Source organism: Pseudonaja textilis, chromosome 3, assembly GCF_049901715.1.
Source record: "Pseudonaja textilis isolate UNSWEBS1 chromosome 3, rPseTex1.2, whole genome shotgun sequence".
NCBI lineage: Eukaryota > Metazoa > Chordata > Lepidosauria > Squamata > Elapidae > Pseudonaja > Pseudonaja textilis.
The window spans coordinates 144448967-144472711 of NC_141992.1; the positions used below are offsets into that span (position 1 = coordinate 144448967).

The 23745-nt window shown below is 35.6% G+C and overlaps 1 protein-coding gene across 1 annotated transcript; it reads left to right on the plus strand.

The window, feature by feature from the left end:
* The first annotated feature begins 3249 nt into the window (after positions 1 to 3249).
* On the plus strand, positions 3250 to 22159 carry FBXO15 (F-box protein 15). The gene is made up of 10 exons (XM_026699450.2): positions 3250 to 3579; positions 7146 to 7253; positions 8641 to 8745; positions 9994 to 10239; positions 10605 to 10808; positions 11743 to 11872; positions 14411 to 14490; positions 16790 to 16935; positions 21086 to 21210; positions 21746 to 22159. Exons 1-10 carry the CDS (start codon positions 3416 to 3418, stop codon positions 22013 to 22015), a joined length of 1578 nt encoding a protein of 525 aa, XP_026555235.1. The 5' UTR covers positions 3250 to 3415; the 3' UTR covers positions 22016 to 22159.
* The last annotated feature ends 1586 nt before the right edge of the window (positions 22160 to 23745 follow it).

Below are 23745 nucleotides of genomic sequence, written 5' to 3' on the forward strand. Positions count from 1 at the left end.
AAACCTGACCCCCCCAAAAGCCTTTAAATTGTGTTTTCTTATCAGTTTGAGCTGCATAGAAATTGTTATACGTTAAAGTCCTATACAACTGGAAAGCCCCAAGTTAAAAGAAATGCATCTTATCCTACAAATGGCATTTGAAATACTTATCGCTCGTATCTCTTGGATTTTTGTGAATTTCAAGTCATTAATGAGAAATGTCACCTTTCTCCTATAAATTGTAAAGCCATTATTGGTGGTATTTCAGCATTTCATTCTATGAAAGAGCTTGGGTTTAATAGCGTTCTCTTAAATAGCTTTAAAGATGGATTTTTTTGCTATACAAAGTACAGAACCATTTTTAAAGAAACACAAATACAGAGTTCCTCTGTACTACATGAGTTGGGAAAATAACATCCCTGAATGGTTCTTACAAAGCTTTTCCTCACACATAACCTTAGTGTCAGATATTTTTTATTCAAACTTCTTGCGAGCTTGACAAATTCAAAGATCAGAAAATAATGATATTGTAGAGTTAGCACAATAATTGTCTATTAATTCCTTTTTAGATATTGAAGATAAATATAAATGTAATTGCCATAATTCTAAGAAGCCTTTGCTTGAAAGGACTTTTGAGGATTAGAAAAAAGCTATGTAACCAGCTGTAGTAATGTATGCAGAGTTGTTTTGACAGATCCATGACAGGCACCTGCAACTGGGCCCAAAATAGGTCCCTTTAAGCAGATCAGCAGGCTGTGGTGAATATTCCTGCTGCAGTGTGTTGAGGTAATTCCCCGTTAGGAGAATGAGCGCATACAGGGAGACTTATTTGAGAGAAGTGTTTGAATAATACACACACAGCCCACAGATACACTGTACATTAAATGTAGGTTTTTACTTCTAGAAAGGTTTAAGCAAAGTTCAAAACAAGCAGTCCAAAGTCATTCACAGGTAAGTTTTTAGTCCAGGGATAATCCAATAACAAAGTCCAGTATCAAAAAACAGTTCAGTGTCAGACTTACATCAAATCCAAGAATAACAGTCAATACAGGAAAAATGGAGGAACTGCAATACTTTCCAACAGAAAGAAACAGAAACTCACTCACACTCTCTTCTGAGACTAAGACTAAGACAATCCCGGTTTCTGGCTGCATCTTATGGCCGTTTGAGAAACCACACCCAACTACAATTTTGCATTTTCTTAAAGATACGGTATTAAAATATCTATCCTAGTTTATATATTTCCAACCCAAATAGCTGTTAGGTGACTTATATTCCTAACACAGTGCTATGATTCGCTCCCCCCCGCACCCCCAGCTTTTGTGCCATGTCCTGGGACTTTATCTTCATAGAATCATAAGGCTGGAAGGGATCTCTCATGTTTTTACTCAAACACCCTGCCTCACCCCTCCCAAGGCAGGAGTCCTTACATCATTCCAAACAGATGGTTATCTAATCTTCATCTCAACCTTGTGCATCAAAGAGGCTTAACTCCTGCTTAGCTATATTAGTGTTAGAGTAGTGCAATATTTCTTAACCACATAGCTAGTCTAGTGAAGAGAAGGACCAGGGAAGGCATGATAGCAGTGTTCCAATATTTGAGGGTCTGCTACAGAGAGGAAGGGGTCAAGCTATTTTCTAAAGCACCTGTAGACCAGACAAGGAATAATGGATGGAAACTGAACAAGGAGAGATTTAACCTGGAAATAAGGAGAAACTTTCTGACAGCCTCAGAAGTTGTGGGAGTGTCATCACTTGAGGCTTTCAAGGAGATTGGACTGCCACTTGTCAGAAATGGTGTAGGGTCTCCTGCTTGGGAGAGGGGGTTGGATTAGATGACCTAAAAGTTTCCTTCCAACTATGTTAATCTGTAACCTCAGTAACTTTTAAGATGTATGGACTTCAACTCCCAGAACTGGTGGCTGGGGAATTCTAGGAGTTGAAGTGCACACGCCTTAAAGTTGCTGAAGTTAAGAAATGTAGTTAGTCCTTGACAGTTCATTTAGTGACTGTTTGAAGTTACAATGGCTCTGAAAAATGTGATTTATGGCCATTTGTCACACTTACGACCATTGCAGAATCCCCATGGTTATGTGATCAAAATTCACATGCTTGGCAACTGACTCATATTTATGACTGTTGCAGTATCTTGGGGTCATGTGATCACCTTTTGTGAGCATTCTGCAAAGTCAATGGGTTAGCCGGATACATTTAAGAACCATGTTACTAATTCAACAGCTTATAGTGATTCACTTAACTGTTAAACGTTGTAAAATGGGATACAACTCTGTTAACAAATCTCTCACAGAAATTTTGGTCTCAATTTTGGTCGTAAGGAGAGGACCTTCTGTAGTGCTTTTTCACTTACTCCAATTAAGGACAGACTCAAGATACATAAAATCTGTTCAACTTTGCTGCTCCTTACCGTTAAGTCAGTGACTGGGAACAGAGGCAAGAAGTGAGTATCAGCACCCAAGAAGTACATTTTATACTAGTATAATTTCTGCCAGCTCAGGGACAAATCGAACATAACTTTTCAACTCAGCAGTGGGGAGGAAGGCCTATAAGGTTGTATCTCTCAGAGACTTGGGATGAAGAGAAAGCAATATTCTTGGTGGAGGACTTGGAGCACTGCTGAAGACACTGCTAGGCAGGGCATATATATTCTATGGTTGGGGATAGGCATAGGCAAAAGGTATTTTGCCTATTTATTGCAAATAAATATTTGAGGAGTGATGCAGAATGTCACAGTACATGTAGTCCTTGACTTACAACCCCAGTTGAGCCCAAAATTTAAGAGGAATATTTGTTAATTGAGTTTTGTCCCAGTTAAGTGAATCACTGCAGTTGATAAGTTAGCAACCCGATTGTTAAGTGAATCTGGCTTTCCTATTGACTTTGCTTTGTCAGAAGGTCGCAAAAATAGATCACACGACCCTGGGAGACTGCAATGGTCATAAGTATGAACCAGTTGCCAAGCATCTGGATTTTGATCACATTTTGATCATGGGGATGCTACAAAGGTTGAAAAATGGTCAAAAGTCACTTTTTTCAGTGCCGTTGTAACTTTGAACGGTCACTAAAAGAACTGTTAAGTCAAGGACTACTTGTATTAAGAATGATCCACTGATCCTATTGATCCCCCATACACACCTCCACCTTCTGCTGGAAGGACTCTGCTTAGTAGCTGCAAACCCTCAGAAATCAGGAGAGAGAGGTGGAAGTTCAATAATGAAAATCACGTGCGCTCCTTCTCATTTGGCCTGCTCGCCACGCCCCTCGTGCACAGGGCCAAAAGCAAGCCGGGAGAGCGAGCGTCTCCAGGCAAAGCGCGTCCGGGCGTCGGCAGAAAGTTTGGGCTTGGTATCCCACGAAGAGGCTGGTGCGCTTTCGACTTGTCGGCTTCCAAAGCTTGCCTTCCCGGAGGCCCGTCTCTATGGCAACCGGACGCGGTTGGATTCTGAGGCAGCATAGCTTAGGCTTCCAGCGATCCTCGGTTGTCGCCGTGACTGGGCGAGGAATTGGCGCCTCATCGCCGCCTCTCTTTATCCTCCCCGCCGGAGATAGTTCCCTGGCGGTCAGCTCTTCAGCGGGAGATGGGTAACCCCGAATTCGCTTGCTCTGAGGGATGGCGGGGCAAGCCGGGTTGAAGAGGCGGTCTTACCGCGGAGCAACTTTTTAGGCTGCCCGGTGTTGCTTTTGCCTCCCGGGCGCCGCCAATTTGCCCACCTTTCGTAGGCCTGGGGTAGAGACGGTGTCTACCGGTAGGGAAACGGGTGGGTTAGTGAAGGATTGCCGCCTTAATTCTCGACGTCCCTGTGGAGAACTTTGTCTCTCAAGTTTCTGCTTGTGGCTAGTTAAACCACTGGATTGCTATGATTGTTTCATTCATGGCTTTCTTCCTTTATTGGTTGTGTAAGGGTATATAAACTGCCAGAAACTATATAAACTATGGTTGGACTCTAAAATATTTAACTGTTATAGCCTGAACCCGTTCTGGAGCCTCAATGTGGTGTCTGCTGCATACAAGGCAGATATATAAATTAAAAACTATTTCTGGAACTAGAGATAAACTCAGTATTAACTTTACATGAGGAGTCAGCTAGGTCCAAAATCTTATGGGAATAAAAACTATTTTAGGTCTTTTATTTCCTTGAAATATCAGAAAAATAAGGGCTGAATATATTTTTGGAGAAAAAAAAATCCGTGTTTATTTAGTGTGTGGCATAACATGGGCTTGCAATGTCTATTAGCAATTATCACATGGACTTATATATCGCTTTATTGTTGTACCTTATGATTCTTGATGGATGTAACTTTTCTTTTATGTACACTGAGAGCATATGCACCAAGACAAATTTATTGTGTGTCCAATCACACTTGGCCAATAAAGAATTCTATTATCTATTATCTTTACAACCCTGTCTAAAAGGTTTACAGAGTGAGTATATTGCCCCCAACAATCTGGGTCCCTTTACATTTCACCTAGATTAAAAATGCAGTAAAATACGAATGTTAAAAAGATCAATATTCAGAGACCAGTGAAGCACTGCATCATTTATCTGGAGAAAAAAAATATCAGATAGTGGACCAGTATTTGCCCTCAACTTACAGCTGGTCACAGTGTTACATACAATTTGATGTGGAAGCCCACAGTCAAACTGAGGGGAGCATGTAGAGCAGGAGTGTCAAACTCATTCCGTCATGGCAGCGTCGTGTGAAGTATCGGGACTTTTTTCTCCTTTGCTAAACCTGGCATGGGTAGCACATGATTGATTAGTTTATTGTCACTGCACCTCATACAACAAATTCAAACACCATCTTCAGTGCACATCATGACCATGACCATGAAAATAAACACAAACACACATCCTTCACCCTTCACACATTGAACTGGAAACCCCCGACACCACACCAGCACTGCACTATACAGCAGAATTCAAAAGAGCTACTGCTCTGGGATAGAAGCTGTTTTTCAGCCTATTTGTCCTTGTTTTTATTATTCTGTACCGTCTGCCAGATGGTAACAAATCTGGCCTGCGGACCAGAAGTTTGACAGACCTAATGTAAAGAGCGTATGGAGTGTATTCCATAAAAAGGGGGCCACTACAGAAAAGCCCTGCCCTCTGGTGCACTCTCCATGCATCTCACAAGGAGTAGTTACAGAGCAGGCTTTCTCTGGATCAGGGCTGTCAAACTCCTGGCCCACGGGCTGGAAGCATCCCATGCTGGCCACACCCATGCCAAAGGGGAAAAAAAGTCCCTATACGTCACATGACGCTGCTGTGATGACGTGAGTTTGACACCCCTGATCTACATGCTCCCCTCAGTGTGACTGGGCTTCCACATCCAATTGTATCACTGTGACTGGCTGTAACTTGAGGGCATATACCGGTCCAATAGCTGATTTTTTTCTCTCCAGATAAATGATGCTGTGCTTCAGTGGTCAGATAGTGCAGACCCTGGTCTCTGCATATTGATTTTAACATTCTGCTCTAGATGAATGCATCAAACAAGCAAATTTGGCTGTGGTGAGGTGTTAAATGCTACCTTCTAGTGCTGTACTATTTAGAACTCTAAAAGTAATAATCTTCATTTTGAATTGGAGACACCCACCTACTAGCAATTAATGGAAAACCTTTAATGTAAAAGTAATTCTATGCTAGCAGGGTTACCCTATCAGAGACTGGTTTGCTGCAATTTTAAAGTTTTAATTGTCTTTTTTTAAAAGAATAAAAAGGGGAAAAAATAGAACAGAGTAAATAACCAAGAGATTTATAAGCATTAAGGTTAAGTGTAGGAAAGGGGAAACAGAGGAAGGAGTCCCCAAATGGAGACAGGAAGTTGGTATCTTCAGTCTTGGAAGATTCTTTTAGCTTTCCAAAAAAAAAGTTATTATGGTTTGTTCCATAGTTAGTCAAATGTTAGAGTTGGATTTGGCATTTTTGTCTAGTTATTGAGCCCTTGAACCTGGGATAGGTAGATATCCTATCTGTTTGATGGAGTTATTATTGTTAAATTTATTTATTTGCCTGCCTTGCCATGAGGCTACTGTAGGTGGCTCACATCTATAAAAAACAGAAAAAGGAAGTTTACACAAAGCAAAATTAAATAATGGAAAAATAAAATAAACAAGGAAAAACAAAATATATCAACATGATTAGTAAAAGAGATGGATTAGTGAAAGGAGAGACTGGAAATGAGCAGAATTAGCTCATCCTATCTGGTTTACCTGGGACAAAGTTGACATTTAGAAAATTAAGGCTAAATTCTTGAATAATGTTTAAACGCCATTTTAAAATTATAAATCTATTACTACGTTTTGATTTCTGTGCAAGGGTCAACAGATATCATTTGAAATATAAGTTAAAATGAAAGGTTAGCTATGTAATAAATAATAAATTTATCTTGATTTAATAAATTGCTCATGTCTTACATGTTAAGTTTATGTTAACACAAACCTGAATTTAGGGTGTGGTACAATTGGATTCATATCCACATATGTTAATCATGGTTTTTTTAGCTGTGGTTGAGCTGCATACAGGTAGTCCTCAACTTAGAACTACTCGACTGTTATACATCTGAGTCAGATCAGATTTATAACAATTTTTACAGCAGGCATTAAGCATGGTGGTTAAACAAATCCACTTCCCCAGTGGGCATGTTTTTGATACCATACAACAGTAATTGAATTTATGTTCAGTAAATCATTCAATTCAATTCAGTTATATTGATTAAATTATATTGTTAGCCAGAGTTGCTCAATAGTGAGATGAGTGGCATATTAATTTAATAAAATATATTATTGCTTAGCATAATGAGTCTCTAGTTTTATATACTTTGTGTTTCTTAAATGAGTTATTTTGTTCTGTATAAGGAACTGCTACAGTATGTTCTCTTGGTTTTTCTTTTATTCACTTTTAATAGCAATGTAACACATAGAACTAGTAATTATCCATCATTTATAATTCTGTAGGGAACGTTTGATTAGGTTATTGACAAAGGAAGAGGGTTCCTGTTGTAAAATAATCAGTAATAATAATAATCTTTCAAATAATCTTTCAAATGTGCAGTGGCCTACCAATATTTTTTCAAAGCGTAGTAAGTATTCATACAGTACTTGAGTCAGAGTAGTTTTAAGATTAAGTATTTGTTTGTTTTTCTAGTGCTGAGTCAGAATATTCATCAATAATGCAGCTTTCTAAAATGAAAGAGATACGCAGTTGGCAATTTAGGAAGCCAAATAAATCAAAATCTGTAATACATTTTGACAGGTAAGATGCATTTTTACTTTATAGCAGTAACTGAAACATTTTCACTCAGATATATACATCTCATTGGTTATATTCTCACATAAAAGTAAACCAAGATATAATTATCGTAATGATGGTCTGGTTGTGCATACCATTAAACCATACTGATTGAATTTATATGGCACATAGCATGGTAAATCAAGACTTATGAACAAGCTGTATACAAAGCCAAAACTGAACAAAGCTTTATTTATGATTTAGTGCAGGGGTGTCAAACTCACGTTGTCATGGGGGCATTATGTGACATATCGGGATTTTTTTTCCTTTTGCTAAATCAGGCATGTGATGTGTGATGCATCAGGCCTGCAGACTGGGAGTTTGATAGTTCTGACTCAATGTGTGAATTCCATTATAGACGAAGGAAAAAATCAAATGCAGCATCAGTATTTTTATTTCATCAGTTTTTAAGGCATTGACTCATCAATAACTCTTGATATTTATTATACAGTATTTGTCTTTAGTTTCAGTGGAAGAGTCTTTAACCAAAAGTACATTTTACCCTTTTTTCAAGGAAGAAGATTCTATTTTTGATGAATTTTGAACAATTGTAGAGGATTTAAACTGACAACTTTGTTCCATAAACAATACTGATTCAATCCAAAGGAAGAAAGCCAGTTGTAATTAATAGGATATAATATAAATAATAATTTAACTAGTAGAAATGAAATATTCTTTATTTTAGAACCATTATTTGGTAGAAAATGGGAAATTATATTACACTTTTTATATAGCATACAATTACAGTAATTTTTCAGAATTTCAAAATGCAGAATATTTTTCTTTTCATGGTTTTAGGCTTCTTTAGTGGCATAAGATATTTGATTTTAGCTTGAGATATCTGAAGGAAGCATCTTTATGATACTTAGCCAGAAGTAAAGAAGTGTAATTGTTCATATAATGCAAATTATATGAATTATTATGTGAATATTTGCATTATATATGCGTAGTGAAATTTGGTCAGGTCTCATATGCAATGTTTTCCAACGTTCCTACCAAATATTATTCTTTATTACAATTACTGTTAAAATAATATCCAATAATCTTTGGAAAAGCCTTTGTTGATATAATATACCATAACTGAAAGAAAGGCCCTTTAAAATGAATGATTCGAAGTTACATATTGTAATTTATATTGTTAGCATAAGAAGTTTTCTGTGCTTTGAAGAACTAATTTCTTCAGATTATGTTTGTGGGTGACTTAGTGGCTTTTGAGATTTTTAGTTTGATTTAATGAAGTTGTAATGTGAATCTTCAGTTTTATTTGGAAATTACATTCCTTAAAACACACCTTGCTGGCTGTAATTTTTAGTCAAATCACTACATTGTTTTCTCATGTTCATTTCTGCAGCATACCATCAGAAATACTTCTGAAAATATTTTCCTACTTAGATGTTGCATCTCTATTGTGTATCGGCTGTGTGAACAAGCTTTTTTATGATCTGTCCAATGACAAGTAAGGAATAGCATGGGTCATGGCTACTACATAATTGTAGTCAGTATAATGTAAATTATAAAAATCTTCGAAGTATGTATCCGGGAAAAAGAAAGGGTTTCACTGTTCCAGTGCAGTAAATGAAGAAAAATACATAGCTCAAGATATTACCCAATCAAGTTGTTTAATGTTTATATGAGACAAATTGATTGGGTCTATATTCTTCCTCATTCACTGCAGTGAGAACCATTTTGATGAAAATGATATTGTAAATAAATACAACAACATATGCATATGAAGTTCTGTAGTTATTTTGAAGCACTATTGATCAGCAGTGGGATCCTACCCGTTCCACTACCGGTTTGGTGAACACGTGTGTGTGTGCGCACCTAACATGCGCGCACAGCTTTCCACATACCAGCTGAGGCCTGCAGCACCAATCAGCTGAGAGGATAAAGAAGAGAAAAGCACAGGGGCTGGTGGGAGGGCCATCTTTTTCCTCCTCTCAGCTGATTGTTGGAAGCTTTTTTTTACTACTGGTTCCCTAACCGGTAGCATACCATCCCTGCTATTGATGCTAATTTTTTGATAATCAATAACATCTTATTTTCACTAAGGCAAGTTTTGGTAGATTTGAAGTGGTATTTATTTTTTAAAGTATGAAGAGCAACTTAACTATATTGATTTTTTTGCTAGAAAAATGATAGGATAAAAATTGATTAGGTAATATAACATCTTTCAGCAATAGTATTTAATTTTTCAGCACTAACAAAATAAATCTAAGTTGAAATTATGACATTGGCTATACTCATAGTAGTGCTGGCTCATTGTTATTGGTGAAATAATTCCAATTGATTTCATTAAAACATGGATTTGTAAAGTGGCATAGTGGTAAATATTTAAGAATTAACTGGATTCTTAATGTAGCTCAGCTGGCTCATTATTGTAGCCTTGTTACTAGCCATAGGACAGCTTATTAGCATACTGGATAGTAAGTCTCACCTCTGCTATCAATCAGTTTGCAAAATTCCACAAAGTTGAAACTGGCTTTTATATGTAGATGTAAGCCAGTTCCAGAATACCATTGGATTGTCCCACCCACCGGCTTAAATGAGGACTTCCTTACATTAAATTCAAATATATGATTGAATCCTGTTAGTAATTTATCTTTGGAATGCATATCTGAATATTGGCTTATTTTTAAGTTTTATTATATAATGATTTTGGCAATGGTCATAGTATTTGTATTTATGTGTATGTTTTCAATAGTGTTGTCTGGTTCAAAATATACTCTAAGTCTTTTCTACCTAAAAGAAAAGTATGGAAAACTACATCTGTCCAGGATAAAGACTGCACATTTCTGAGCTTTCCGGAATTGCAAGATTCCAAGTCAAGATGCTGGAAAAGAGAGTACTTTATGAAAAAAATAGCTGCTCAAAGGTCCAGTGTAATTCAGCTTCTTAAGCCAATAAACACATATACTGGTCTTCCACTTAAAACCAAAGAAGCTATCAAGTAAGCAATGTTAATAAAATAAGATTTTAATAAAAAGTTACATTTAATAGCTTTATATTTTACTTATAAATTTCTGTTAATCAGGGGAACATGTGGAAGTTCTTTATTTCTTTTTAATATTTAGTTGTAAGATCGGAAATACAAATTCATAAAGTTTAATAATATAGTTGGTTAGATATATGTAAATCTTGTTGAAGAGCCGATCTTGGTGGAGAAACAAAATATATACAGTATTTTTAAAAAAATATCAAAACATGTCCTTGGAATTTCCAAACATAGTGGTAATTGTTAAACAATTAAATAAACTATTTCCTTATTAAAGGGATGGTGTAAAGCCTTCAACACTTTTTCTTTTCCAATCACAGAACCTCCGCTCTGAGATGGGTAATCTTATTAAAGGATCAAAATGGAAAGGAACATGAAATGGATCAGACTGACATTTCTTTTAATGAAACATCTGTTACTGTATATTGGTATAATAATGAATGGCCTCCCTTAGATACCTTGTCAACTTTATACTTATTTGGAGTGATCCCAGTACTTTTGGGCGAGGTGCATAATAGTAATGGGTAAGTTAATTTAAGAGTTGCTCTTTAAGTTGTATCTTTGTCGTATAATTTTAATTTATTAGTGTAATATGCTGTAGATGCTTATATGAATAGCACAATAGTAAAAGTAGTGATCAGATTGGAAATCAGTGGAATGCTATTTCAGTTTAATATGATATTTTTAGCTATGGCAGAAGTCGGGGAAGCAACATATGCATATGCTGCTTCACATGGCAGAAATGTGGTTCTTTCTGTATCTAAGAAAGTAGATTGATTATCAATTTCTGTAGGTTTTAGAGTCCTTTGTGCTCTCTGAGTTTGGCTGTTTCTTGAAGACCTTTCATTACCTGTAATATGGCCCTGATGAGGTTACCCAGTTAGATAATGAAACATCTAGAAGAAAACAATCAAGCCCAGTGTGCATCAAAGACTCCATAGTTCAACTCTGCGCTACAAATATTCTCTTCTATTGATTCTGTATGTTTCCTGCCTTACTATTGGGAATATTTATACAGATGTGAAAGACAGTGTTCATCTTAAATTATAAGAAAGTAGATATCCCTTCGATTATCTAATAATAAAAAGCTCATGGGAGGGAGGGAATTGGGGTTGGATTAACAGTGAGAGAGAATAGTTCCAGTTTATACTCAGCTTCAGAAAATCTTAGACTGATTATGAAGCAGTTAATTTCTCTCAGCTCAAGATATCACCTAAGACGGTTGTGTTAAAAAAATGGAAAGAGAAAGAATGTTATTTATGTCACCTTGAATGGTATGAAGGTGGGATGTAAATAAATATATAGTATTGGTTTTATAATCTGATTGAAAATCAGTGGACTCACAACTGCTTTTAGCTTACGTTATTGCTAGTAATTGTACATTAAAAAATTGAAATGTTGTTGAACTTCAATTACTAACTTGGCATTTTGTGTTTAACTAACTTAATATCCTTGAAGCCCATGGCAACGTTCTTTAGTTTCTGAATACAAGTTGGCAAACATGACTAAAAATGCAAAAATGATTGGTTGTGATGCACTTGTTGAACTCTACCATTTTGATCAAGGATTCATGCTGGGTCTTTGGAAGGTAAGATTGTTTTTTCAATAAACAATTTTTTGGGGGGGAAATATTCATTTTTACTGCTTATGCACAGCAATTAAAATCGGTATTTTAATTTAGCTAATGGTTTATGATAAAACTGTGCTAATATTTGCTGACTTGGTCTATTTTTTAAATTTACCATAAGACTAATTATTGAATTTTGCTGATTAGCAATTATTTAGTTCTTGCTTTATTCCTTGGAAGAGTTTATACACATTTGTAGACTTGTTTAAGTAGTAAAGGAGCCATGCTCCTACAATGTACCTCTCCTCCAATGAAAATAAAAGGGGTAAGGACCTGGACATTCACCTTCTCTGTGGCTTGCCACAAATTGATATACAATTTCTGTCAACATTTAGAAGGAAAGTAAAATCAATCCTCATGTAATAGGTCTTTGGACATAACTTTGCCATACATTTGTGTTTTCTGATGTTTTACATGAGGCAGGGTTGTAATTGATATGGTATAGAAATGAGGTAAAATAAATATTGGGTTTACTGTGTATTGATTAGAATCCTGAGAAACTCTAGTTCCAAGTAAACTTCTATTCTGGAGATAGTTATTTCTTGATTGGATATTCCTGCTTCTATATTTCTTTTATTTTTCAGCCTCTTATGAATAGGGATGAAATTCTTTTACAAATCAGAATTAATGCAAAATAAACTTCTGTTTTGTATGATACTTTTTCAGCTAAAAATGAATGTTTGTTCATTTATGGTCCAAGGCCAATATTATATCATGTCACAGATAAAACAGTGATATAAAATAAACTTGGAAAGTAAACCTCAAACCATTAGGAAGACACTAGATGATTTGTACCAGGTCTGGCTTTTATTAAAAATTTAGGAAACATTGAAAATGTGATAGCCTAGGTCTAGGAGAAAACAACTGACTGCTAGAGCTGCACAATTAACATTTAATAATTGGTGTTATGAATTTGTTGCATTGAAGGCATTATAGCTGTACATGCGAAACCAATTCAATTTCTATGTCAGAACATATAAAAGTGACTTTTTATAGGAAATGCTGATTTACAAGTAATTTACTAATTCTGGCCAAGTTAAGATTCTTCTATATGAAATATATGAGGAATGGGGCAGAGGAAAGTGATGACTGAAATGTAATGGGAGTAGAAATTTGATGAAATAGAGTATGCTATATTAAATTATCAGTAATTAATAATAAACTGATAAATGTAACATTATATTAGCATCTGGACACTTCTATATTTTTGGTCCTGGGAGATACACTGCAATACAGTGGCAATTTTAAATTATTGTTTATATTTAAAATGGATAAAGTTGCTCACCCCTCTTGCTGTTGCTTTGCAATTATAGAATAATGAATACAACTTCATATTGTTTAGTATGATTTAGATTAAAAAGGAAGTAGGGAATTACTGCAAAAACTTGTATTTATTGTTCTGATTTTTCTTTGTGGATAGTAATTAATTACTTAAAGTGGTTTCTGTTTCTCCTTCATAGGCTTTTTTTTTGTACAAAAATTCAGATTCAGGCAAAACCCACATTTTGAAGTGAAGCACAACAATTTTAGAAAAGATTGTTCATTACTTCAAAATCATATATGAGATGTATTTCAGATGTAGGCATCCACAAAGCTCTGACTTTTGTTACTTTTCAGCTTTGATTTACTATAATTTGTATTTCTGGTGGTTCCACCAAAAATAAAAATTTGGCATTTTATATAAAATACCACATTCAGGAGGGGTAAAAATTGATTAATGATAAAACGTCTGTTTCAAATCATTGTGAACTTTGAGATAGTGCTGCAATCAAATTATTAGTCCCTCTCAAAATTTTGGATTTCTAGTAAGATTTTATATTAGGTAAGAAATATCTTTAGTTACGTAAATTCTCCATGTCATTATCTTGTTGTTCACTCTCTTATCTTGAATAGTCTCTGAGCTGTACGAGCTAACTGATTTATTTTATGGAAAAGTTTAGTCCATTCCTATCACACCATATTTGGCCCTACTGCATTCAGGAAGAGGAATTATCATCTCTGATTAAAATGTGGAATAGGTAATTCCTGGAAAAGGAACTCTTACAGTTCCAAACAGCAATTTAAATAATTTATACAGGTGAGTAGCTTAAAAGACCCTTTTACCTGTTTCAACAGATGAAACAGGTACCATAAACTCTATATTGCTGGAAATTTCATAGAATCCTTTTGAAACCTATGAGCAACAGAGCCTCTCACTTTTCTGAATCTCATTATACTCCAGGTTCAAGGGTAATCTGATTATGCATGGAATAACTTGGGCTAGAAAGGCTTATTTTTGGAACGTTGTTTCTGATCATTAAAAAAAGATGATGCAGTCTCTGCAAACTCTTATTTTAATACTGTAGTTGTAAAATTTAAAAACATCAGAAATGGATTCTGATCACACAAGAACAAAAAATGCCTTTATGTTGTTGCCTTAAATGGATTTTGCTTACCAAAACTTTTCAGAAAGGTAAACACTTTACTCTTGAAATGTATGCTATTTGTAATTATTTGTAGAAAGATGAGATTGCTTTTGTTATGGCAAGTCTTCATTACCACCAGCTCATTGAAAGAAGCACTTTTGGTTCTGCTACACTGTAAGTACTGTTTTAATTGCTTTAACAGAGATGCTCATATCTAAGATCCTCCTCAGAACTGAAAAAAAGATGTGTTCTAAGAAAAATAGTATTTGTTTTAGTAATATCACATTTCTAAGTGTTTGTACAGCGTGATACTAATTCTCCCCTTGATACTGATGGCTAGAGAAAATTAGAGTAGCAGATTGGTACCTTTGAAAAGAAGAATATTATGGGAGTAATTCTCCCAGGAAGGGCTCCATAGCATATCTAGATGTAAAACAAAGAATTTTTGTGGTAATATAAAAAGAACTGGCTTAAAATCCCACTTGCTTCTCTCAGATTGTGTTAATCTGGAGTAGCTATGCTACTCTTTGAACAAATAGTAAACTTTTCTAGTACTCCTTTCTGGGTATATATCTATATATGTTGTGGGACAACAAATAACATTTTTCGGCTATTGCTAATGTAACTATTGTAGTCATCCTAAGTTGTGGAAAGCAAAATTAGATATGACTTCTTACAAATAATAATCAATGGCACAATAAGACTCAGTTGCTGATCAGTGGTGATCAACTGGAAGCAGTTAATATCCATGAAGCAATCTTTCAGAATCTTACTATCACTGCTACTGTTTGTCATTACACTGATTCTTCTGTCAGCAGTACTTAATAAGTCAGGCCATAGATATCAAGCATCAAAAACATTTGCTAGGCTATCCTACCCCCTTTACATGGACGATTTGAAGCTTTATGGAAAAACATCATGAGAAAAACATATAGCAGTAGAATTTGTTAAAAACTAAAGGAATCAATAAGCCCGGAAATAACATGAAGAGTCTGGATAAATACAATCACTACAAATACCTGGGCATTCTTTAAGGTGACTTCAAGCACTTTGAAATTAAGAAGATTGGAAGAGAATACATTATAAGAGTGAATATTTTAAAGTTCAAACTCAATAGAGTAAATACCATTAAGGCAATTAGCATCTAGACAATTCCAGTCATTAGATATGCAGCTAGAATAGTGATTGGGTTCAAGCAGAACTAAAAGTCCTGGATAGGAAGATGACAAAAATAATGACAATGAATCACCCTCTTTATCCACACAGCAGTGTTGACAGACCCTACTTATTAAAGAAAACAGAAATGTTCCAAATATAGCAGATAGTTGCAGGGAAAAAAACGGGCATTGAAAGCATATCTGAAGAACAGTGAAGAAGATGCATGGACACTAATAGCAATAGCACTTAGACTTACATACCACTTCACAACCCTCTTATAGAGTCAGCATATTGCTTCCAACACTCTGGGTCCTCATTTTACTGACCTTGGAAGGATGGAAGGCTGAGTCAACGTTGAGTCTGGTGAGATCTAAATCGCCAAATTGCAGCAGCCGGCAGTCAGCAGAAATAGCCTGCAGTACTGCACTGTAACCACTGCGCCACTGCAACTCTGATACAACAGGAAAACTTACTGATTACTAGAAAGATAAAATTGGCTTACATGAAAGACCAAATGAAGAACATAAGAGACGTGGCAAGACAAAATAATACATGGCAAGTACATTAAAGATCTGCCAGGCAAAGCAAATAACTAGATGATCTGACAATGCCTAAGAGCAGGAAAGTTGAAGAAAAAGACAGAGGGTCTAATTCTGGCTGCACACTAATCAATCGTTGAGAACGAATGCATACAAAGCCAGAATTGAAAAGACAGAAACAGATAGCAAAAGCTGAAGGAACAGTGAATCACCTGGTTAGCTGCTGCAAGATAGCAACACAGACTGACTTGTAAGCAACAGCATGACAAAGTAAACACAAAGATTGGAATATCTGCAAGAAATAACATTTGCCTGCAAGAAAGATCTGGTGGAACCATAAAATAGACAAAATAATAGAAAACGAAAAAACTAAAGTGACCTGGGACTTTAAGACTCAAACAAACAAGCACCTGCCAGATAATAGTTTTAATAATTGTCAATAAGAAACACAAAATATAAAATAAAGAGTTTATATAAGCTGTTTACACAACCATATTAAAAGATAAGATTGTATGAACAGAATAAGACATTTATAATTTGTTAAATATATTTGAAATACCCCAAAGAAATTCATGTTTATATATTTAAATTAATAGTTTCATTGCTAAAGACTACTCAGATGATAACCCAATATAAGTTAAAATATTTGAGAGCTGAAAGTAGCTCTGAGAAATTGGACTGAAAACGCTTCTCCCCATATGCAGTTCATGATTTAACATTTTATATAGTCATGCAATCTTCTATACATGCAATCTTCTCCATATATTTTTTTTCAGGAGACATTATGGAGCCTCTATTAAAGCTGTCCCAGATGATATTGACCCTGAATATGGCCTGCATGGTTATCAGCTGCATATTGACTTACAGAGTAGAGGAAATAATTATATATGTAGTACATTTCGCAGTTTGTTTTGTAAAAAAGGTACTGTTTGAACTGCAGACTTGGTAATGTTTCTTGGTGGGGGCGGTGCTTTTAAATTAATTTTCAGAGGAATAAGCATGAAATCTCAATAATTCTCATTACTGCAAAGATGCAGTATTTTTTTATAAATAATTTTCCTTGTTAGATTTTTTTTTCACTTCAGTATAGAACAGAGTTCAGTATCTTCAGTGAACCAATAAAGGAATGTGTTTATTTAATTGTAGTCTTTAGTCTAAATGCTTTCTTAGTTTACAGATTTTTCCCCCTGAGATGAAGCTGACATACTAGAAAGACATGGCATATGTAAGAGAATGAGGAAGAAGAAAATACAAAAATTTTGACACAATTTAGCAGTAGTTTTGGAGAATTTTATGATTTCTATTATAGCCAGCTATGATGGTGCAAGCCCAAATCTTTAGGAATATTTATGAAAATGTATTTTTGAATAAATATTCAGTTTGCCTTTTAAAAGCCGCCAAAAAAAGCTTAAAGCTTTGAGTAGCTACAGTGGAGGAGCACAAAAAAGAATCTGTATTCACACTGAGGTTGATTAATGGCATTTTATATATATTTAAAAAGTAAGATAAAAATTGATACAAACTAATATAAATAAGAATAAAAAGAAAAATCAAAGACAGCTAAAAATGCAAGAAAGGAAAAAAGTAACATTAAGTAGAAAAGAAAGTAAAATATACAAAGAAGTGGCTTCCAATCTTGTTTACAGCAGTTTTAAATAAAATGATAAATTAACTTCTTACTCTGAGGTTACAGCATTATTTTATTTATTCTATAATTTGTATAATAAAGCCATAAATCATAAATTCACTTTTGTCTATTTTATGCCAAAAATCCATAAGGGTTTTCCAGTCAGCAGTAAATGTAGATAGTATATTTTCTCTAATCAAAGAAGTCAAACTGACCTTTTCATCAAGTTCCATATTCACCAACCCATTCCTCTATTGTGGTTAGTTCTGAATCTTTCCATATTTCTGCATATAATAATCTCACTGCATCTCTCATGTACAAAAACAAAATGCTTTGATTTTTTTCCTGTTGTTTGTCTGAAATACAGACTCCTGGTCTCAATTTTATATTAATCTTTAAAATCCTCTGAATTTGAATCCAAAATTTTCTAGCTTTTACATGTCTATCAAACATGATAAAATGTCCCTCGTTCATATTTAAAAAAGAAACAACAGAAGTGCCTTTATGTATTCTAGACAAATTCTTTGGTTACATATACAATGATAGATCATTTTATAAAAATTATCTTTAAGTGCAAATTTCAGTTGTTTCAGCCACACATTTTTCACTATTCAATCTGTATATTATAAGCAAAATTTTTACTTCTCTTTGTCCTATGTTCTTTCACTAGTACTTCTGTTTTAAACTTCAATTAGTTAATTCGTGAGGTGAAGTGTAAATACTTCTCCACACTAATTGCGTCTGCAGATAATTGCCCAGTGACCCTCTTTAAAGTGAGCCATCTCCTCCTAGGGAAGGAGGAGATTGAGGTCCACCTGAAGGGGCATGCTGAGGAATTTGTGGATTTTCTGGAAGACAAAATCTCTTGTCTTCATTCCAAGTTAGATGCTGGGGTGGTTGCTGATCCGGTAGAAGCTCCTGAGGCAGGTTCTGGCCCTGTTATCTGGGAACGGTTTGACCCTGTTTCTCCTGAGGAAGTGGACAGGATCCTAGGGACTATGCACGCAAGCACCTGTATTTTAGACCCATCTCCCTCCTGGCTTGTGAAAGCTTCCTAGGAGGTGACAGGTGGTGGACTCTGGTGGTGATTAATGCTTCTCTACAGGAGGGGATGGTGCCTCAATACTTTAAGGAGGCTGTGGTCTGTCCTCTTCTTAAGAAACCATTGCTGGACTCCACCCGGTTGGATAATTTCCAACCTGTCTCCAATCTTCCCTTTTGGGGAAGGAGGTTTTTGGATGAAATGGATTATCTCGACCCCTACTAATCAGGATTCAGGCCTGGATTTGAGACAGAAACAGCATTAGTCGCACTTTTGGATGATCTCTGGCGGGAGCTGGATGGGGTAGTGCATCCATTCTTACTCTACTTGACCTCTCGGCAGCTTTTTATACCATTGACCATGGGAATCTCCTGGGGCGGCTTTGGGGGATGGGAGTGGGAGGCCTTGTGCTGTCTTGGTTCACTTCCTTCCTTTGCAGCTGCTTTCAGTCAGTGTTGATAGGAGGGGAGAAATCCAACCCTCGCCCACTGCTTTATGGGGTTCCGCACGGCTTGGTACTCTCTCCGCTCCTGTTCAACATTTATATGAAGCTGCTGGGTGAGATCATCCGTCACCATGGACTGAGGTATCAGCAATATGCTGATGATACTCAGCTGTATGTCTCGGGCCGTGGTGATTTAAATGTTTCTGTGTCCTCCCTCTCGCAGTGCCTGGAGACTGATAGGGGCTGGATGGGGAACAACGGGTTGAAACTAAATCCTTGTAAGACCGAGTGACTCTGGGTTTGGGGTTTGTTGGCTCAGGGAGAATTATCACCTTTAGTCTTGGATGGGGAGGCACTACCCCAAAAAGACTTTGTGCGTAATCTAGGAGTTTTTCTGGACTCAAGATTACTGTTTGAAGAACAGGTGGCAGTCATGGCCAGGGGGGCCTTTGCGCAACTGCGGGTTGTGCACCAGTTACGCCCTTTCCTGGATCAGCGGTCCCTACTCATAGTCACTCTTGGTCACTTCCCATCTTGATTATTGCAACGCGTTCTATATGGGGCTGCCCTTGAAGAGCATCTGGAAGCTCCAGTTGGTGCAAAATGCAGCAGCCTGCATGGTTTTATGCAGACCCCAGTGTGCACATGTGTCACCTCTCCTGAAGGAGCTGCATTGGTTGCCGATTTGCTTCCAGGTGCAATTCAAGGCGCTGGTTGTCACCTTTAAAGCCCTTCATGGCTTGGGACTGGGTTATCTGAGGGACTGTCTCTTGCCAGTCACATCTACCCGACCCATTAGAGCGAGGAGGCAGGGAATGTTGCGGGTCCCACCCCTGAGGGAGATACACCTGGTGGGAACCAGAAGAAGGGCCTTCTCTGTGGTGGCTCCCTCTCTCTGGAATATTCCCCCAGAGATTAGAATGGCCCCCACTCTAGCACTCTTTTGAAAGGCACTGAAGACCTGGTTTTGCCAGGGGGCCTGGGGAACCCAGAGAGGGATGGAGCCCATCAAATGGCTAGTGTGATCTGGTGTTGTCGGGGTGGGGGTGGGTGGGTGGGAATTGGTTTTTGTTTTCTTGGGTTTTTTCCCCCCAAATTTTATTCTATTGTACTTTACTAATTTATTTGATTCTTTTTGTTAGTTTTTATTGTTTTTTTATTTTTATTTTTTGTTTTAAATATAGTTTTACATCGTGTACGCTGCCTTGAGTCGTCATGGGCAAATAGGCGGCAATATAAATTAAATAAATAAATACATACATTTTAACAATTATATGCTTTTCATTTGTCACAATTCTGCTTCAAAATTAGTCTTATAATGTTCAAAAACATAAACTCTTCTCCACCTTTAATCTTTCTAATAATTAAATGAGAAGACCATTAGCAATTATATTTTGCTTCAGTTATTGCTTTTATTATGTATTCCTCTTAACAAAATTCTAGCATCTCACGATAGGCTAGCCATTTATGTTTGTCTATTACTTCTCATCCGTAAGATGCTTCCTCTGCTGAGAATCAAACGAAAGATATTTTTGGCCACAATCTTGAGTTTGAGTAATATTATTTCTTGTAAAATTTGCTCTCCAAAAACATTTGGTTACTGTTCTATAGGTGTCACAAAAGATAGGTAGTACAAAGGGCTAGCAAATTATTGATAATATTGCAATTAAAATGAAATGGCATTTTAAAAAATCAGTTTGGTAGCCAAAGTAGCTTAAATGTTATATATCATATAACAGAATATGGCAAGACTTTATAGTGCTCATTATTAAGTCATAAAAAAATAACGAAACTGTTACTGCCTTTGATAATATTGCAATCTCTGTTTATTCCATTTTCTAATGGACCATGACTGTAACCTAGGAAATATTCCTCATTCATTTATAGGTAGCATAAAGATTTCTGAGAAAAGACATAAAGAATTGACATGATATAATTATGTTTTAATTCACTTTCAGAATACATTAGAAATGGGTATCTCAGGCTTTCCGTAATCAGTTACAAAAAGGAAGCTCAACATCTTCCTCTTGATGGAAACATTGGATTGTCTTGGAGGACAGATGCATTTGAAGGCATTATTAAGGTAATTTTCAATTACTGAATTGTGGAAATAGTTGATTCTGCTTATAAAACAAGTTTTCATGTTAGTACTGTATAAAACAGTATTAGTCTTTTACTGTAAATAAATAAATGCAGCACACATTATATAAAATTTATAGTTCTACAAAATTACCCTAACAATTCTCAAAATATAGTTATTTTGAATGCAGTTTTTCTGATACAGAATAGATTTGAAATGAATTATGCAAACAAATTTGATGTATTATCGGGAATGATGATGTAATGGTTACTTTAAAAATTGTTATTTCTTACTAATCTAAAATATAAGACTCACATTTTAACTGTCTTTTATAATCAAGAATTATTGAACAAAAATATCTGTCTTTTTCTCTGATAATTTTGTTTTCAAAGGTTTTTAAAGTCAATATTATATTTTTTTCATTATTTTCTACACCTGCTAAAGGAGTATTTTATGGAAAGGATTTTACATTCTTCATTGGAATGGAAATGACAGACACAAAGACTGATTTTCTTTCTTTCTTTCTGCTGTATTATAGAGTTGTTTCATTATGGATCTGACTCTTCTGGATGATTCACAAAAACCATTTTGGTGTATTAGTGTTCCAGTGGAGATGAAATTATCAGTCAAAACATCTACTCTGTATGAGTCTCTGGGACCTTGTTATTGTATGAATTATAAGGATTCAACTGGAAAAGTGTACATGGAACTAATATGGATGGAAGAAACAAATGAATACCTTATAGTCAATCTAGTCATTTATTTGAGCACCGAGAAAGTTAATAGTCGTTTTGGCACAAATTACTGATTTTTTTTTTTAATAGTACTGATTTTCTTAAGAATAATGCTTTTTTAAATTACTTTTCTCCCTAAAATATGTGTTATAAATGCCTGTTGTACAGAAAAAAATGGTTTCCTTGGTTGTGTTTGACTAAAAAAAGAAAGCTTATTTTGGGGATAGTCTTATAGTTTGATTATTTATATTTGTAAAATAAATCGTATTCTCTCTGAGTTGTTGTTTGAGAAAATTCCACATTGCATTAAAAACATTACACACATGTTAGGGAAATTTTCTAGATTTTGAAGTCATATGATGGGAATTAATATGACTGTGTTTATATAAACCAAGTTTGGGAATTAATATGACTGTGTTTATATAAACCAAGCGTCCCTGTATGTATGCTGTATATAGGGATTGATTGATTTATAGTTTAAAATTGCTGGATAAAATAGCCAATACTAATTCTTCTATTTGTTGTTATAGCACACTATTTATCAAATGGTTCCCTATGAAAATTTTATTTGGAAAATAATACCTATAGAAGGTTATGAAGCAAAATATAATAAACTTTCAGTGTTATATTATGTATAGAGGGAGTATGTTTATATATAAATCTCTCATCCATGACATTTATTTGTTAGATTTATAGCCTTTCTTTTGTACTGGAGTCCAGCTCTTTGTATATTGTGTGATAATAGGGGTGGTGGAAGCAGACGATGAAATGATAGGGAATCTCATCCTATGTTATATTTCACATGAAGAAGAGATAATGCTGTATAACAGTGAAAAAGGACAAGTTTGCAGGATATTCAAAGTCCTAGACTGGGAATACTTTTCCCATCAGGGAGCCAGGGTTAGGAATATTGTTAATCTTGGTGTAGACTAATATCGACAGGATAGACATATTTTGCTGAAGTGAGCAAACATGTTTATAAACCATTTTAGTTTATAGGTAGTCCTCGACTTACAAACATTCAGTCAGTGAACAAGGTTGCAAGAGCGTTGAAAAAGTGATTTATGACCACTGCTGACACAACTGTCATAGCATCCCTACAGTGATGTGATCAAAATTCAAGTGCTTGGCAACCAGCATGTATTACCATGGTTTCAATGTCTTCCCAGCTGGTTTCCAATAAAGCAAATTGGGAGAATGTGCTTAACAAGTACAATGATTTGCTTAACAACCATGGCAAAAAAAAAGATTTTTAAATCAGGCGGGATTCATTTAACAATTACCATACTTAGTAATGGAAATTCTGGTCCCAGTTGTCATAAAGTCAGGGACTACCTGTGTTGTGTAAATGTTCCTTATTTCTACATTTACCAAGTTTCGATGTTATCTTGTATCTTCCCCCACATTCCATTATGTTAACTTACATACGTAACGCCCCCCTAAACTAAAAAGATACCTGCAACACCGAAATTATACAGCATATACCATTTCCTTTTCCTGTTTGTCCTTATCATGACACCTTATGAAGTAGGTTGTGCTGAGAGAGAAAGTAGTTCCAAATTACTAGGACATTTTTGTGGATGAAGCTGAACAAGGTCCTGGGTCTTTGTATGGTTCAACCCTTTAAACTTTGGCTTTTGAAAATAGAAATGTTCAAAACTACTGCTTCTGGGGACCCCAACAGAGCAGTTGTTTTCACTGTAATTCCCTGTCGAAAGAGAAAAGATAATCTTGCTTAGGGCAGAGAAGTATTGCTTAAGCTTTAATTGTTCATTAAGAAGCAGGCTTTTAAAAGATGAACCAT

What these genes read in the sequence shown, in the direction of transcription:
- FBXO15 (XM_026699450.2), top strand. Translation starts at nt 3,416, where the DNA reads ATGGCAACCGGACGCGGTTGGATTCTGAGGCAGCATAGCTTAGGCTTC. An exon ending in AGCTCTTCAGCGGGAGATGG is followed by an intron (nt 3,580 to 7,145) that starts GTAACCCCGAAT and finishes TTGTTTTTCTAG; the next exon opens with TGCTGAGTCAGAATATTCAT. An exon ending in TCATGCTGGGTCTTTGGAAG is followed by an intron (nt 11,873 to 14,410) that starts GTAAGATTGTTT and finishes AATTATTTGTAG; the next exon opens with AAAGATGAGATTGCTTTTGT.